Source organism: Sprattus sprattus, assembly GCF_963457725.1.
Source record: "Sprattus sprattus genome assembly, chromosome: 10".
Lineage (NCBI taxonomy): Eukaryota > Metazoa > Chordata > Actinopteri > Clupeiformes > Clupeidae > Sprattus > Sprattus sprattus.
The window spans coordinates 9,138,533-9,154,043 of record NC_137908.1 but is presented as its reverse complement, the minus strand read 5'-3'; the positions used below and the strand labels follow the sequence as shown (position 1 = coordinate 9,154,043).

The 15,511-nt window shown below is 42.2% G+C and overlaps 2 protein-coding genes across 5 annotated transcripts in view; one reads left to right on the top strand and one right to left on the bottom strand.

Moving 5' to 3' along the window:
* The first annotated feature begins 1,605 nt into the window (after nucleotides 1-1,605).
* Nucleotides 1,606-5,405, top strand: eif6 (eukaryotic translation initiation factor 6). 2 transcript variants are annotated; one of them, XM_080846206.1, is made up of 7 exons: nucleotides 1,606-1,671; nucleotides 2,134-2,276; nucleotides 2,501-2,586; nucleotides 2,895-3,070; nucleotides 3,426-3,602; nucleotides 4,547-4,728; nucleotides 4,944-5,405. In XM_080846206.1, exons 2-7 carry the CDS (start codon nucleotides 2,170-2,172, stop codon nucleotides 4,951-4,953), a joined length of 738 nt encoding a protein of 245 aa, XP_080702332.1. In that variant the 5' UTR covers nucleotides 1,606-1,671; nucleotides 2,134-2,169; the 3' UTR covers nucleotides 4,954-5,405. The 2 variants fall into 2 exon arrangements, with proteins under 2 accessions (XP_080702332.1, XP_080702333.1); XM_080846207.1 differs by having other exon boundaries at nucleotides 1,634-1,650.
* An 88-nt stretch (nucleotides 5,406-5,493) lies between these two features.
* The window catches only part of esyt1b (extended synaptotagmin-like protein 1b), a 28,669-nt gene continuing 18,651 nt past the window's right edge, over nucleotides 5,494-15,511 (bottom strand). For 2 of the 3 annotated variants that reach the window (XM_080846824.1, XM_080846822.1), the window contains exons 32-52: nucleotides 15,349-15,444; nucleotides 15,120-15,191; nucleotides 14,913-14,999; nucleotides 14,599-14,745; nucleotides 13,404-13,585; nucleotides 13,044-13,149; nucleotides 12,657-12,805; nucleotides 12,126-12,255; nucleotides 11,869-12,042; nucleotides 11,569-11,651; nucleotides 11,216-11,264; nucleotides 10,957-11,046; nucleotides 10,722-10,817; nucleotides 10,093-10,164; nucleotides 9,925-10,011; nucleotides 9,352-9,498; nucleotides 9,068-9,213; nucleotides 8,557-8,688; nucleotides 7,860-7,968; nucleotides 7,564-7,613; nucleotides 5,494-7,458 (exon numbers count right to left, since the gene is read on the bottom strand). In XM_080846824.1, the coding sequence (XP_080702950.1) occupies nucleotides 7,434-7,458; nucleotides 7,564-7,613; nucleotides 7,860-7,968; nucleotides 8,557-8,688; nucleotides 9,068-9,213; nucleotides 9,352-9,498; nucleotides 9,925-10,011; nucleotides 10,093-10,164; nucleotides 10,722-10,817; nucleotides 10,957-11,046; nucleotides 11,216-11,264; nucleotides 11,569-11,651; nucleotides 11,869-12,042; nucleotides 12,126-12,255; nucleotides 12,657-12,805; nucleotides 13,044-13,149; nucleotides 13,404-13,585; nucleotides 14,599-14,745; nucleotides 14,913-14,999; nucleotides 15,120-15,191; nucleotides 15,349-15,444 (2,229 nt within the window). In that variant the 3' untranslated portion in view covers nucleotides 5,494-7,433. The remainder of the gene's footprint in view (nucleotides 7,459-7,563; nucleotides 7,614-7,859; nucleotides 7,969-8,556; nucleotides 8,689-9,067; nucleotides 9,214-9,351; nucleotides 9,499-9,924; nucleotides 10,012-10,092; nucleotides 10,165-10,721; nucleotides 10,818-10,956; nucleotides 11,047-11,215; nucleotides 11,265-11,568; nucleotides 11,652-11,868; nucleotides 12,043-12,125; nucleotides 12,256-12,656; nucleotides 12,806-13,043; nucleotides 13,150-13,403; nucleotides 13,586-14,598; nucleotides 14,746-14,912; nucleotides 15,000-15,119; nucleotides 15,192-15,348; nucleotides 15,445-15,511) is intronic. The other variant, XM_080846823.1, reaches the window with a different exon arrangement.

Genomic DNA, 15,511 nt, shown 5'->3' with positions numbered 1-15,511 from the left:
ATGCGGCATCAAAGCCAAGATTTGGGTGTGCATGCCTGTTTTAAAAATGCTTTGCCACCCATCATCGCCCCTTAGTACCAGTTAGTGCATGAGATCATGAAGCGCATGTCATCCACGCTCTTTGCCCCCATCCTGCACTGGGGGAGCTCGCTGGCAGGCCCATCTGGGTTAGGATCGGTTTCAGCATCTGCGCGGGCATCCGTGTTGGATTCTTGGATGCGGTGACCAGAGAGTCCAACGTCGTCCAGCTGTCCAGTCTCCTCTAGGCTCTGTCCACCCCCCATTTCTGCATCAAACACAGACCAAATACACCAACACTTAATGTCTTTTTTTTAAGTAGAGGGTGAATGGAAGGGCAAATGACTGTGAAATCTCTGTGCAAACAACCAGAGGCCTTGGTGCCCAAGACATTGCTGTTTTTTTCAGAGGTGACACAGCAGACATTATACTGAAATAAGACTGTTAAAACATGGTGGGGCAGTCGTGCCACAACCTATTTCAAATCTACTTGACAGACGGAGCCTTAAGGTCCCCACAGAACTGGTGACAGATCTGTCCCAGTGTCATCTGCTCTATGGGTTGTGTTAGGCTGTACACCTTATTTTTGTTGCCCTCTTGTGGGGTGTATTTGCACTGTTTCTGGGCTGCTGCATACCCTATCACCCCTGCACATCCTATAACGTTACAAAAACAGCATGCATGTTACGATCTGTAGCAGAAATCGAAACATTAAAGTTAGCAAAAATCAGACTGTTAGGCTACTCTTGCTACTATCGCTGTCTCAGCTGGACAATTTACGATAAGTTAACTTCAAGGTTGTGTGCTAGCTAACCATTCTGCATTGAGGCAAGTGTGTTTTGTTTACAGAGATGACACGCACGAGGGGGATTAGTGTGGACGGTTGGTGCACAAATAACTAAAGGTATATGCTACCTACTTGGCATGAAAAAAAATCACCCCACGTTGGTACCAGCCCACGGGATTCTTCGGTCTCGCTGTTCCGATTAGCCGTTGGTGTTTCTAGGCAGAAAACGTGGCCACGTTGGTGGGTGGTGATGCCTCTGCTGCAATGACGTTTCACAGGTGGCTAGCTAATGAAAGTGTCAACAAATAAGACGTCACACTGAGCCTTAGAATGGTTGGCTCACAAATCTACTGTGCGTGAATTGTGCGCATAGTTGCTATGCAGGTTATAGGAGAAAAGAAGAGGGAGAGAAATGCACTTCTATTCGTTACACATGCCAGTCCACCCAATTGCTCACCTTTGACAATTGAGTGCAGCGGTTGTCAAATGTTGAAACAGGCCTCCTGACCTATACCAAAATAACAGATACACATTCTCACTCAAGTCTGTCCGTGGAGATGTACAACGCAGAATTCGTAGATGATACGAAGTAATCTAGACGATTGCTCTCATGCATTCGGAAGCGATCTAAATAAAGTTCCTTACAGATTAAACGTCAATGCTACATGACGTGATGACTAAGCTTTATTATTTCGATGGTTATGAAGCAAGGTGCACATTTCAACACGAAATTATTTCCGCGAAGATAATTAGAAAATGACCCTCATCGGTATATGTACCTAAACGTCACAACGCATTGACGCTCTACCGGAACTACACACGTGGGTTCGTAGTCCACGCCTGGGGTAAAGCTATTTCAGCTACTGGTAACTATATATTTATTTAAGATACAGGTTCCTTGTTTGTGGAAAGAACCAGACATATGTTAAATAGTTAAACGTTGCGCAGTGTCATCTAGATCCTGTTTAAGTATAAGTAAGCGCTGAGATGCTTTGTAGTTCAGTATGCATGAACTAGCCAACGTTAGCTCTTTTGCTACCGAGCTTGCTACCTTTACAGAATGAGTAACATTTAACCAGTTAGCTAACTTGTTACCTCCGAAATAGAGTTGGCTATCTTGAAGGGTGTGTCAATTACACTGGACAAGAAAAGTGTGAAGTCCTTTGGACTTATTCAACGCAACCAAGCAATTCACGTTAGCTAATGGTACCCTGTAAAATTGCATGTCGAAGTTAACTTTGGTATGACGCTATACGCTACCAAGATAACCCAGTTTACAAATATGTACATTGCACGTTGATTTATGTAAATACTGTCTCCTGTCTCAGGTTTAAGAAAAATACTTTTCGACCTGATACTTCAACATGGCCGTAAGAGCAGCTTTTGAGAAGAACAACGAGATCGGCTGCTTTGCTAAGCTCACAAACACATACTGTCTCGTTGCTATTGGCGGATCAGAAAACTTTTACAGGTAAGTTTATGAATGAGCTTGATGTTATTATCGTCTTTAGCTCATAACAAATGCCAGCTGAATGGCATCTTTGTGGGAACTGTAATTTAATTGATCCGTTCCTACCCATATCAATGTTGATTTAACAATTTTACGTAACATTACCTGTGAAGTCAGGTGCTGTTAACTGCCTAGTGTCTATTATTAGTGAAAGATACTAACTTTGAAACATTGTTTTGTTTCAGCGTCTTTGAAGGGGAGTTGTCTGAAACTATACCTGTTGTTCATGCTTCTATAGCAGGATGTCGTATCATTGGAAGAATGTGTGTTGGTAAGTAAACTATGAATTAGAGTCCTGGTGTAGTCTTGTGGCTGAGATGCTTGTTCAAAGGGTAGCAAAAAGGGGTATCACAATGCGGTCACAATGTTACATAATCAATGCTGTTGTAATGATCTTCAATGAGTTACAGAAGATTACATTCAATTTAAACTCTCCCCTCTGTCATGACTATGTAGTGTTGCCATCAGCACCAGAAAGAAAGGAATTTTGTTTGTGATTGGATATATATATTTTTTTCCCAATTTTGCGTAATTTGTGTTATGACACCCTAACAACAAAACTTTCCTTTTATTATTTAGGAAATCGTCATGGTCTTATGGTTCCAAGTAACACGACGGACCAGGAACTGCAGCACATAAGGAATTGCCTCCCAGATACAGTGAAGATCCAGCGGGTTGAGGAGCGTCTCTCTGCACTGGGCAATGTTATTGCCTGCAATGATTATGTTGCACTGGTCCATCCGGATCTAGACAGGGTGAGATAACTAAACCAAAACAGTGTTGCATCCCTGACATCTTACCAACTTGCTTGAATTCACGTAATGAACCTGCTTTGTACATTAAAATGTAGCATTTTTTTGATAAACAACAAGTAGCTAAACTTTACAACCAAGTCCAGTAAAGACAACTGACAAAAATGGGCTGTAAATTGTCAGTCTTAAAATTGTGTGTTTTGAGTCACTGAAGCAGTAAATAACCTTTAAATGAGAGATTATGTTTGACCCAGGTCGCCCCTACTGTGACAAGACATATATGTAATCTGTGTTGATAGAATTCCACACCCAAGAGTAACTGTATTGAAAATGTTCTCTCTTTTTTTTTTCTGAGTAGGAGACTGAGGAGATTCTGGCAGACAGTCTGAAGGTGGAGGTGTTTCGTCAGACCATAGCTGAGCAAGTCCTCGTGGGCAGCTACTGTGCGTTCAGTAACCAGGGCGGTCTTGTGCATCCCAAGACATCAATAGAAGACCAAGATGAGCTCTCATCTCTTCTCCAAGTGCCTCTGGTGGTGAGTTTTATCAGCAGTATTGAAGTCTATTCCCAATCAGTCGTTCCCATCAGGGAGCATATTCATTGGACTAAATTAATTTCTCTTGAAGCAGTAATTTAATTATTATAAACGTTGCATAGGCATAGTTTGAAATCTAATTTAAGACAGTCTTGACAACTTTCTACTTGACTCTGATGTCTTTCACAGTGAAACTTTTCTTCATTAAAATGTGCACTCCTGGTATGAGGATGGACGTGGCTAGACTTAACGCTGCAATCACCACATAGCAGCCCGTCATTGCTTTAGTCAATCTCAAAATGGAGGTGTCTATGTTTGCTGACACTGTATAGTTTTCTATGAAATTGAACTAAGGCCAATTATCATTTACATTTTTTATTAACCCCCCAGTTAGAGAGGTTGTTCTTTATTTAGGGTGCCATGTTAACTTGAAAGTGTTTGAAGATTTGGACATGCACTTCTCAATACACTTGAAAATGGTCATAGATGTCCATTACAGTTACATGTGTTGGCCTCCTATCTCCAGTGCAAGCATGAAGAGGGACATTTTGAACATGTCTTTGAAGACAAAATTACATTTTCACGACTCTTAACAAAAGCATGCCCTCCAGTGAAAGCATGTAAGCTTATTTAGTGCTGTGAGCTTAACACACTAATTTCAGCCATGCTATCATCAATTCTGAGCAACTTTGAAAAGTGAAAGTCAATGTATTTTTTACTTCCTCTCAAAAAGACTTGTTCTGTTGATAAATAAATATAGCTTCCTCACATCCCACCATAGCTACTATGGTAACATTTCCTCCCTCTAAACTTCACACAAAACCCGCAAAGCACTTCCACTTTGAAGCCAGATGTGTGTGCATAAATCTAGATATCCATTGACTTGTACTTTTAATCTATCTGTTTCAATAACAAACTCTCTTAACATGGTCTTCCTTCTGCAGGCAGGGACAGTTAACCGGGGTAGTGAGGTCATAGCTGGCGGTATGGTGGTGAATGATTGGTGTGCGTTCTGCGGGCTGGACACCACGAGCACAGAGCTGTCGGTCATCGAGAGCGTCTTCAGACTTAGCGAGACACAGCCCAGCGCTATCGCCACCACCATGAGGGACTCCCTTATTGACAGGTAAGCACTTTTGACCGCTAGCGTTGTTAAGCCTGCTGTTTGTAATGTGTGGTTTTAAAAAATATGGACCACAGTGACGGGGTGTGCGTTTTGACATTATATAACGGTTGGGAAAATGATCCACTCGTCTCAATATTGTGCAAGCCTACATTGATAGTGTGTGCTAAGTGTATTGTATCCCTTTTTGAGGTGGTCATTTGTTTCTATGATTTCAGCCTTACATAAGACTCTGGTTTGTAGCTGTGTGGAAAGATCGCCAGTGAATGGAGGACGAAGTATCAACCATCATGCACATCCAGATTACAGCAGATGGTTGTCGCCTGGCCGAAAATGATTCAACCTTATTAAACAATAATTTTGCCTTTGTAAAATGCATATATCTGTACTAAGCAAAGACAATGACATGCACTTGCAGTTGTATTACGGTAAAATGGAAGACTTGCAGATGGGTGACATTTGGTCTTGCAGTTTCACATGTCCAGTTTCACAAATTGCGAGGAAACTGCAGCCATGTAACGTTTGTTCCGTCAGGAAAAGAATAAGATTGTTTTTACTCTCTGTGTTACATAGCTGATTGCAGGGAAATACAAAGAAAGCTTTGTCTGATATGAAATATAATTAAAATCTGGTGAATTTCACCTTGTCCACTTACAATAAAGATGCAGCCTTTTCATACCCACATGTGTATTTGTATGATTTCATGTTTTGTAGGACAGTCATCACTGGCATTGCTTGTAATGTTTAAAATAGCGCAATGGAGTTCTGAGCGACAAAGGTATTAATTCAAAGGTGTTAAGTATTCTCATGTTGTATTAAGTGTGTTGACACAAAGACGATCACTTCTTTTTCTTTCCCCTGGGGGTAAAGCAAAAACTTAATTTTATTCATGAAAGGAACTGTGACATCATTATACATAGCCAGGCAACAGACAAGTTGAGGATGTGCAAAAAAAAACATTTTATTTGACAACTTTAATACATAAAAGTTGTGTGAGCATGTGGTTCTGTTTTTAGCAGGTGTACAGCTGAAGCATGTGTTGGCCACAAGTAAGTTGAATTCCGTAATGGATAATTACATTGTGAAAAATAAAATGAGCTACACAGCCTGGCTGTCTTGCTTTTGTGTTATGTTAACGATTAGTAAGTAAGCTAACAAATAAATACACTCATGCAGACACTGAATAAAAAAATGCACACAAAAACTGAAGGCAAAACGGTGAATCTATTTAGGCAGACATTGCACATTGCAAAATGACCTTAAAAGCAGCAACACAAATTCAATCAATAAAATATTACCAGAAAAAACTTTAAAGATAAACAAGACACTCGAACAGAAAATGTAACAGTACAGTGCAAAGTATTCAATGGAGAAAAATGGTGCCTCTGGCTGGAACATTTCAATGATAAGTCGTGCAATTTGTAGAGAGAAACAAAATCCCATTTTCCTACCAAGTCACTCAATATGGATGTGAATACTTGGTCCATTCCCCTTGCTAAAGGGGCATTTTTACTGAGACATTAACAGTGATTGGCCATTGGCAGATATACCTGATATTATTATGTGCCAAGGTTGAAGCACACTTAAATTTGGTCTGTTAGTCTAGCTAAGCAAAAATGCATTAAAACCTAATGTTTGGTAATAGAAGTATTTGAGGCATTCCACTAAATGCATTATTTAAGACAAACTGTCCTAGATGGAGACACAAAAGCCTGAGGGAGAGTTGACTTTAACTAACCACTGAATACTGAATAGCAGAGACATTTGACTTACAGTTTGAAGCAATTCTACCAAATACTGGCATACTTAAGGATGCTACTGCCACAGATGGCACCATGAGTGGTCGTCGAAGAAAAACACTAGTCACGCCAACTCTCAGTGTAAACTAAAGCCTTTGGCAGATCAGTGCTGAATATGTTTACAATTAAGGCAGATAGTAGATCTATGACACTTGATACGTATTACATAAGTATCCGTATTGCATAAGTATCACTACTTCAAAATTGCAGCCTTAAGGGTTTGATACACTATTCCACTAAAATACTGGTGTCATTAAAACTATTTTCAAATAAATCTGCTGGTCACCAATACATCTTATAAATTACACAAATATCATGTGGACTAGACCAGTGGTCCATGATATACCAGCAGTTTCTCAATTTTTATGACAGTCCCCTAATGTGACTGACTTGATGCACTGCATTCATTTTCTCTGAACCTTAAAAATACTTCATACTTCATGCATAAGTACACAAACGTGATAAGATATGAAAACATTTCAAAACCATAAAGCCAACCTTACCCTTCCATCCATTCTGGCGATATTCTTAGGATTAGGATATAAAACATTCCTAAGTCTATGCAACCTTCATTAGTAGCTATCTCCCTTTGCCATAACTTCCTACTAATAACTAATTTCACTCTCATTAACACTTATTTTCATAAATAGAATTTGCACTACTTTATGTCCTAAAACTGCAACAGCTTTTACTACCAACTGCAGCGACATCCATTAGCATGCCTTGTTTCTTAACTAGACTTTGAAATATATGAGAGAAGTACCCACAGATTTAGATAAGTGTCGCAAACAAAACAACATGGTGACGAGTGAGGAAAGAAGGGAGGCGTTGGTGATATAAGGTGCCCTGATTGTATAACACAGAAATTTGGACAGCAGGCTTGATTTGAAGGTGCCGAAGTGTACCGCTTCACTGCTCTTCCCCCAGGTCAAACCTGTGTGGAGGTGGAGACAATGTGTGTGTGTGTTAGACACAAACCATGACCAGCAGTCTGATCGAACCATCTGGTGTGGCTGGTGTACCAGAGCATAGCACTCACCATTCTGTCACGCCTGAAAGTAGGTCGATCTGGCCCAGTTCAATCTGCACCTGAAAGTGAGAAGTAGAAAAACAATGACGCAACTTGGCACTGTCATGTCTGACTCGTCTGCAACACATACACACACACACACACACACACACACTGCATGGAAAATGAGTCTGACAACAGATTGTATCCTGCATGTCTCAGCAGTACAGAAGCACATGAATATTTGAATGCCCAAAGTGTGAGCACAACCACACACACTCATGTACAGAAACACACACACTAGCTGAAACACACACAGGTCCCACCTGCCCGACAACGTCTTTGTCTCTGCTCATGAAGGACGCGGCATTGTTCTTCACACAGACGCAGAGAGTCCTGTGCTTCGCTTCATCCAGAGAGAGATCAAACTCAAACCTGAGAGATAAGCCACCGATTATTAACACAGCGGTTCATGTATCAAAAAATTTATCTCTGATAAGACACACGCACACACACACAGCAAAAAAAAAAAAACCTTAATCTAAGATGTATTAAGTGGAATACATTAAAACACACCAACCCAAAGCAAACTTAACAGAGCTTCCTTCTGGGACTGAACAAAGTCAAACCTGAAACAGAACTTCAGTTGGCACTACCAAGCTCTCTCACACACACGCACACGCACACCCACACCCACACCCACACCCACACCCACACCCACACCCACACCCACACCCACACCCACACACACTCACAGAGTGTCTTTGAGGAATATACCATCAGAGCCCGTCAAGACCAAAACATATGCACACACAAAAGAATAAAAGCAAGGAATATGAGATTACGTGTGATTTAGGGGAAGAGAAGAAACGTGCAGAAACTAAAAGCACATTTAAAGCCATCTACAGTCACTCACACACACACATGGCCCTAACCACCTCTTTGTCTGTCTCTCTCTCGACAGTTCATACACACACCCAGATGTATGAGCGTTACCTTCTACACAACAGAGCACAAACACACCTTTCATTATATTCTGGGTTCAGATCTCTCCTCTTAACACCAGTCTTTCTCTTCGTAGCTTTGCTTTTATCTGGCAGCAGAATAAGAGATATGTATGTATCCATGATGTCCTTGGATGAGGCCAGCAGACCCCTATACATAAAGAGACATATAGACAGACAAAGGCACACACACACACACACACACACACACACACACACACACACACACATAACAGAGATTATAGGGCCTACTGAAAGCTACTGAAATCAACATAAAGCTACTGATATCAATATAAAGCTACTGGAATCAACATGAAGGTACTGGAATCATTAAAAGTTGCTTTCATGTATGCTGCTGCCCCTACCTCCACTAGCCTCATTTCATATGACGTTTTTTCATCTTGATTGGCTATTTATTTTACATGCCAGCACTGCAAATAACTTAAATAAAACAGTTACATACTGTTCCTGAATGCTAGGCATATCGCTTCGAATATGAAAGTGGTGTGTAGTGGCAGCTGAATCCACACCTGCAGCCATGAACGGTGACACAGAGTTTCTTCTCCTTGGCTCCGCAAGAGAGGGACAGCTTCACTTGCCCACAGCTCCCCGCATCTTTACCTCTGGGCAAAGCTCCGGCTGCCACGGCAGGGTTGGTCAGTTTAGACTCCAAGACCTGGAATCAGACAAACAGACTCAGGTTAGGGCTATTTTTGATACAGCAATTTGTTGATCACACCCTTAAATAGCTCTCGGTGTTGTAAGGCAAACTCCATAGAAATTCAGGAGCAACATAGCACAAAACGTGTGCTACCTTGAGTTCAGCTCTGAGTAAAATCTGACTGTCGTCTAATGCGCCATCCAGCTTGAACCACTGATCCAGAACCAGTTGTGGTTCAGACAGCAGCTCTCTGACAGGCAGCACCAAAGAACCCAAAGCCTGATCCCAGTTACTCGACAGCTGAAGAGAGAGAAGAAGGGAGGGAGGGAGGGGGAGGGAGAAGGAGAGATAGAGAGAGAGAGAACAAAAAGCATAATTATGAGTTGTAGAGCAGTGTATTCAAAACTCATGCTGGAAGGAAACTGACAGTCTGGTTAACCTTCAACCAATTTAGAAAATGTCTGTAAAAACATATATGAATCACACTTGTTATGTACAATACTTGCATGTAAATATGTGGCAAAACAGCTCGAATATACATTTCATACAAAAATGGCATAATGCCCCTCAACATTCAAGGTAAGTCATATGTAAAACATGTTTTTTCTATGGTACTGTATATGAAAGTGGGCAACACTATTTGTTAACATAATGATTTCCAATACAGTGCTATATAAAAATGTACATATTCAAATTTTTACAGATTTTTTCCATGAAGACAGCTACCTTTATAATAAGCATATCCTGCTTGGGATCATGAACCAGGAAGTAAAACTCCTCACCCCACTGAGGGGAGGTGGATCGATCACACACCTTTAAGAGAAACATGAATGTAAGTAAATTAAACTGTGATGGACTGTATGGTTCAGCAATGGAGAGAGAACTGTACCTGACCTTTGTTTTGTAGCCTTTTCCACCCAAGACAAGCTCAGCGGCTGGCTTTGGCTCCTTTCCACTCTTCTTCAGCTACAAAAACACATTCACATCAGTCCAACTGGGATCAAATCTGTTAAGAACTGCTCAGGCATTTGGGTGCAACAACTATATAGCGGTTTCTGAAATAATTGGGAAGAAAGCAATTACTGTACTTGTATCTTGAGCAAGATAACAAGTGAATGTGTGTGTGTGTGTGTGTGTGTGTGTGTGTGTGTGTGTGTGTGTGTGTGTGTGTGTGTGTACACAGTGTCTGAAGACATTGGTATATTTGGGCCTTTAAGTATGAAGTACAGGGGTGTGTGTGTGTTTGTGTGTATGTATGAGTGAAACACATACATACATACATACAGTGTGCATGAACAACAGCATGTTTGTGCCCGTAAATCCGAGAAAGGATGATGCGTGTGCGTGTGTGTGTGTATGTTCGTGTGTGTGTATGTGTGTGTGTGTGTGTGTGTGTGTGTGTGTGTGTGTGTGTGTGTGTGTGTGTGTGTGTGTGTGTGTGTGTGTGTGTGTGTGTGTGTGTGTGTGTGTGTGTGTGGTTGTGTGTGTGTGTGTGTGTGTGTGTGTGTGTGTATAACACTCACGGGCAGTGAATGGGCTCTCTCCAGGTACACAAACAGCAGAGCAGCTGAGGGCACAGCCTTGTTCTGGAAGGACTGAAGAGAGGGCAGCTGCAGCACCTGCAAACACACTTCAGCACTTATACGCCACTGCCTCTCTATGAACACATGGATTCAGTAACACTGCTTTCTTGAAACAGAACTGAACCCACTTCACCCATTACTCTTTAATGAATTTAACATTAATGAAGAGAATGACCTGGTCCAGCTTATCAGCATTTGATGCAGTTGGCAGCCATTCCAGCAGCAGGTGGACCTGGCCTGACTTGATGTCATTCAGAGTGTACCACTGCAACACAAACACGAAGGCTAAAAGTATCTACTCACTTGTGCTGTACACACAATATCTAAACTACATGAATAGTTAACTGGCCACATACGCAAGCATTTAAGTGTCTATGCTAGCTCCTCAAAGAGTAGACAACACATTAGATACGGAGAAGGCACAGTCTTCTTACCTGGTCTGTAAACTGAGAGTTGATGATGTCACTCAACCGGAGCTTAAACCTGTTGGCATAAAAATATGTGTATTTGAATGTGTATGTGTATGTGTATGTGTATGTGTATGTGTATGTGTATGTGTATGTGTATGTGTATGTGTATGTGTATTTGAATGTGAGTGTGTGTGTGTGTGTGTGTGTGTGTGTGTGTGTGTGTGTGTGTGTGTGTGTGTGTGTGTGTGTGTGTGTGTGTGTGTATGTGTGTGTGTGTGTGTGTGTGTGTGTATGTGAATGTGTACGATGACAAATACACCAAGCAAACTTCCTTTGAACTCGTAAAAACATGTGAGATTTGAACAGTAGTGGTATACCTTCCAAGGAAGTCATCAGAATCCAAGTCCTTATCAAAGACATCAAACTTCACATCCAGGTCCATGTTCCCTTTCAGAACCACCTAGAATGAAGAAACTGATTTGAAGCTTTGTCCAAGAAAATGAATAGACTGCATTAATAAATAGCAACTGAAACATGCTGTGTGAGAGATTCCTTTAGTGATACACAGCCCTTAGACAGGTACAAAAATAATCTGTGGTTTAAATGTTTTAAGAGCCACTCCTCCGTTCTTATCTGGAGGTTTGTTGAGCTCTTATCATGTCCACCTGGCATATTACCTCATACATCTCATTCCAGGTGGGGTTGAGGTTCTCCTTGATCACATGACTCTTAAAGGTCATGTCCCCAATGTAGATCTTCACATAGGGGTCACTCTTCCCCTTCCCCATCCCCATCACTTTGTCTTTGGCCACCAGGTTCTGGGCCTCCAACAGGTGGATCCGCAGCACCCCCTAGAGGAGAAAAGAGTCATAATCAACAGAAATGAAGACACTCATTCTTGCATTCTTACTAACTCATACTCACAACACCTTACCTCAGTGCCAAAGCCAACGGGAGTGGAGGTCTGTTGAGGGTGGAGGGCAGGAGGACTGGTGACCTCAGAGACTTCCTCAGGAGCAGAGGGAGCTGGGAGCGGAGCGCTGGGGATTGGCTTCTTATAAGACCTGGATCTCACACAAACACAGATGCACAAACAGAAAACAAACACACACACACACACACACACACACACACACACAAAGAAAAGACACAGTTACACATACATACATACACACACACACACATACACACACACACACAAAGAAGACACAGTTACACATACATACATACATACACACACACACACACACACAAAACTCTTTTCTTTACTCCTTAGCAGTTCGCCGCGGGGGCCTGTGACTCATCAAAGACATGCAGAATAGAAGTTGTTTTTTAAATAACAAACAGATCTTCAAAAGTAACAGATGACAAGAAAGTCTCAGCAAGTGAAAAGAAGCCTCAAAGTCTAAGTCATAACAACAACAATAACACCAACAGCAGTTTTTTTTACTCCAAATTCACTCACGGTTCTTCTGGCTCTTCTACAGGCTCCTGTGGGCGTGGCTCCTTATTGGCTGCTGTGGCAGGTTGTGCTTCTCTGATTGGCTCCATGTCCTCCATGTCCTTACTGCCAATCATGTTTGAGAAGTCTTGGGGTTGGCTGAAATCTTCTACCTGTGAAACAGTAATCCATTTTTGTAATGTCATGAACTCTGAAGTCATGAAGTCATGAACACTGTATGTATATATGTATTTATGTGTTACACTCACACTCACACTCACACACACACACACACACACACACACACACACACACACACACACACACACACACACACACACACACACACACACACACACACACACACACACACACACACACACACACACACACACAGTAGAGTGTTCTCACCTCTGGAGTTGGGTTAAGAATAGTCTGCATAGGTGTTGGGTCTTGTATGACATCAGCAAGTGCTATCTCCTCAGGTTCACTGTGTAGGGAAGAAGTTTCAGGTTCACTAACACACACACACAGACACACACAGACACACACACACACACACACACACACACACACACACACACACACACACACACACACACACACACACACACACACACACACACACACACACACACACACACACACACACACACACACAAACTTGGTGTAAAACTAATGATTTAATAACATTATGGTAATTTGTAATGTGTAAATGAACAAACTAGTCAGCAGCTGCGCACCTACAGACTAATTAACCAACTCTCTCACCTCTCAGTTGGCAGCTGATGCAGCCCGTCACCAGATGCAGGGGCGGTCACCTCAGCTGCCCCCTTTAACTCTTCCTTCTCGCCCTCCTCTTCCTCATCGCCCTCCTCACCCACAGCGTGATCTGGAGCTTCGACCGTCACCTCTTCAACAACTGCGCTCTCTGCCACCTTTGACTCCAGGATCTTAAAAAAAAAATGAAACAAGCAGCAAAGACACCCTCTCAATCATCGCCTGCAGTCTGAATGGAAAGCCATTTAAGCACTGACGTTATATGCAGTATGGCCTTTCTGACAGTAGCTTGAAATGCTGTGTGATTCCTCATTAGCATAAAAGCGACCTGTCACACCAAGTCCCACAGCAACAGACAGCTGAGTGGTTGGCACACCCACGTCATCAAAATTAATTAGCACTGGTTTCATAAACGTGGCCCCAAATAAACTCATTAGCCCCATTTCATCTGCACACGCAATACACCTCTGTCAGTGTTAAAAAAAAAAACGTGTGATTTTTTTATACACTAAAAGGATGGCATGTGTGTGTGTCAGTGTGTGTATCTGTGTGTGTGTGTGTGTGTGCGCGTGTGTTTGTGTGTTCAGAAGTTTGGCGAATGTCCACAAGCTTGTGGACTGCAGTTTGGGAGACTGCATAAGAGAAACACCAGGAAAGTGGCTCTGCTATTACAAACAGTCTCTCTGTATGGACCTGTTGTTAAATACCCTTCAGTGACCAGTCATGTCATCAGTTTTCCACTGTATATTCATTCATCATTAAGTAAAGGATAATGTATAGAACGGCAGTCATTATAGGGAAAATAAGCCCCGACAGGGCGAACAGTACCCCTTGACGGCGGTCAATTATGCATAGCAACGGTCAAATATGGAAAATTAATTGACCACAGAACGTTGAGAAGCCCCATTCAAGTGAATGGAGCATTCTACAGCATTCAGAAGAGCCGTGTAATAAGCACTGGCATATTTGTGAATACAAAGAAACGCACCATGTGAGCTAAAAGTACAAGGCAGTGACCAATTTTATACTATTATTTTGGTGATTCTACAACTGAATAAAACCACAGTGTGTGTGTGTGTGTGTGTGTGTGTGTGTGTGTGTGTGTGTGTGTGTGAGAGAGAGAGAGAGAGAGAGAGAGCGAGAGAGAGAGAGAGAGAGAGAGAGAGAGGAGAGACAATGTCCTTACCTTGAGTTCCGCTCTGAGTAGAATCTGACTGTCCTCTAAGGCTCCATCCAGCTTGAACCACTGATCCAGAACCAACTGTGGTTCAGACAGCAGCTCTCTGACAGGCAGCACCAAAGAACCCAGAGCCTGATCCCAGTTACTCGACAGCTGGAGAGAGAGAGAAAGGGAGAGTGAGAGAGCGAGAGAGAAAGAAAGAAAGACAGAAAGAAAGAAAGGAACAGAAAGGAAGAAAGACATATAGAGGCATAGCATTGAGATTAATGGATGTACAAGCGAACACTACTCTGAAGATACTTAAGTGCACCTTTAGTCACCTTGATAATGAGAATGTCTTCTGTGGGGTCATGAACTGGGAAGTGAAAAGCTTCCTCCCACTGAGGGGCAGTTGAGCGACCACACACCTTTAGGGCACACAGACGATGACTGATCAACCACACCTGACAGACCTGACTCAGAACTCATATTCTCATATAGGGCATTTACAACAACAACAACAACACATATAAGGTCAAATGACTGACTTGTGTTTTCCTGGACATCCCTCCAAGCACAATCTCAGCTCCGGGTTTTGGTTCTTTGCCACTCTTCTTCAGCTATCCAAACAACAGAAAAACAGTAAATACTGTACATACAGTGTGCATGAACACCAGCATGTCCGTGCCTGTAAATTTGAGAAAGGATGGTTGGTGTGTGTTTGTGTGTGTGTGTGTGTGTGTGTGTGTGTGTGTGTGTATGTGTGTATGCACTCACAGGCAAGCAATGGGCTCTCTCCAGGTACACAAAGAGGAGGGCAGCTGAGGGTACAGCCTTGTTCTGGAAGGACTGGAGAGAGCGCAGCTGCAGCACCTGCAAAAGACAGCAGCCCTTCACTTCAATGTACCATCTTTTCACAACAATAGGTGAAACAGTAAAA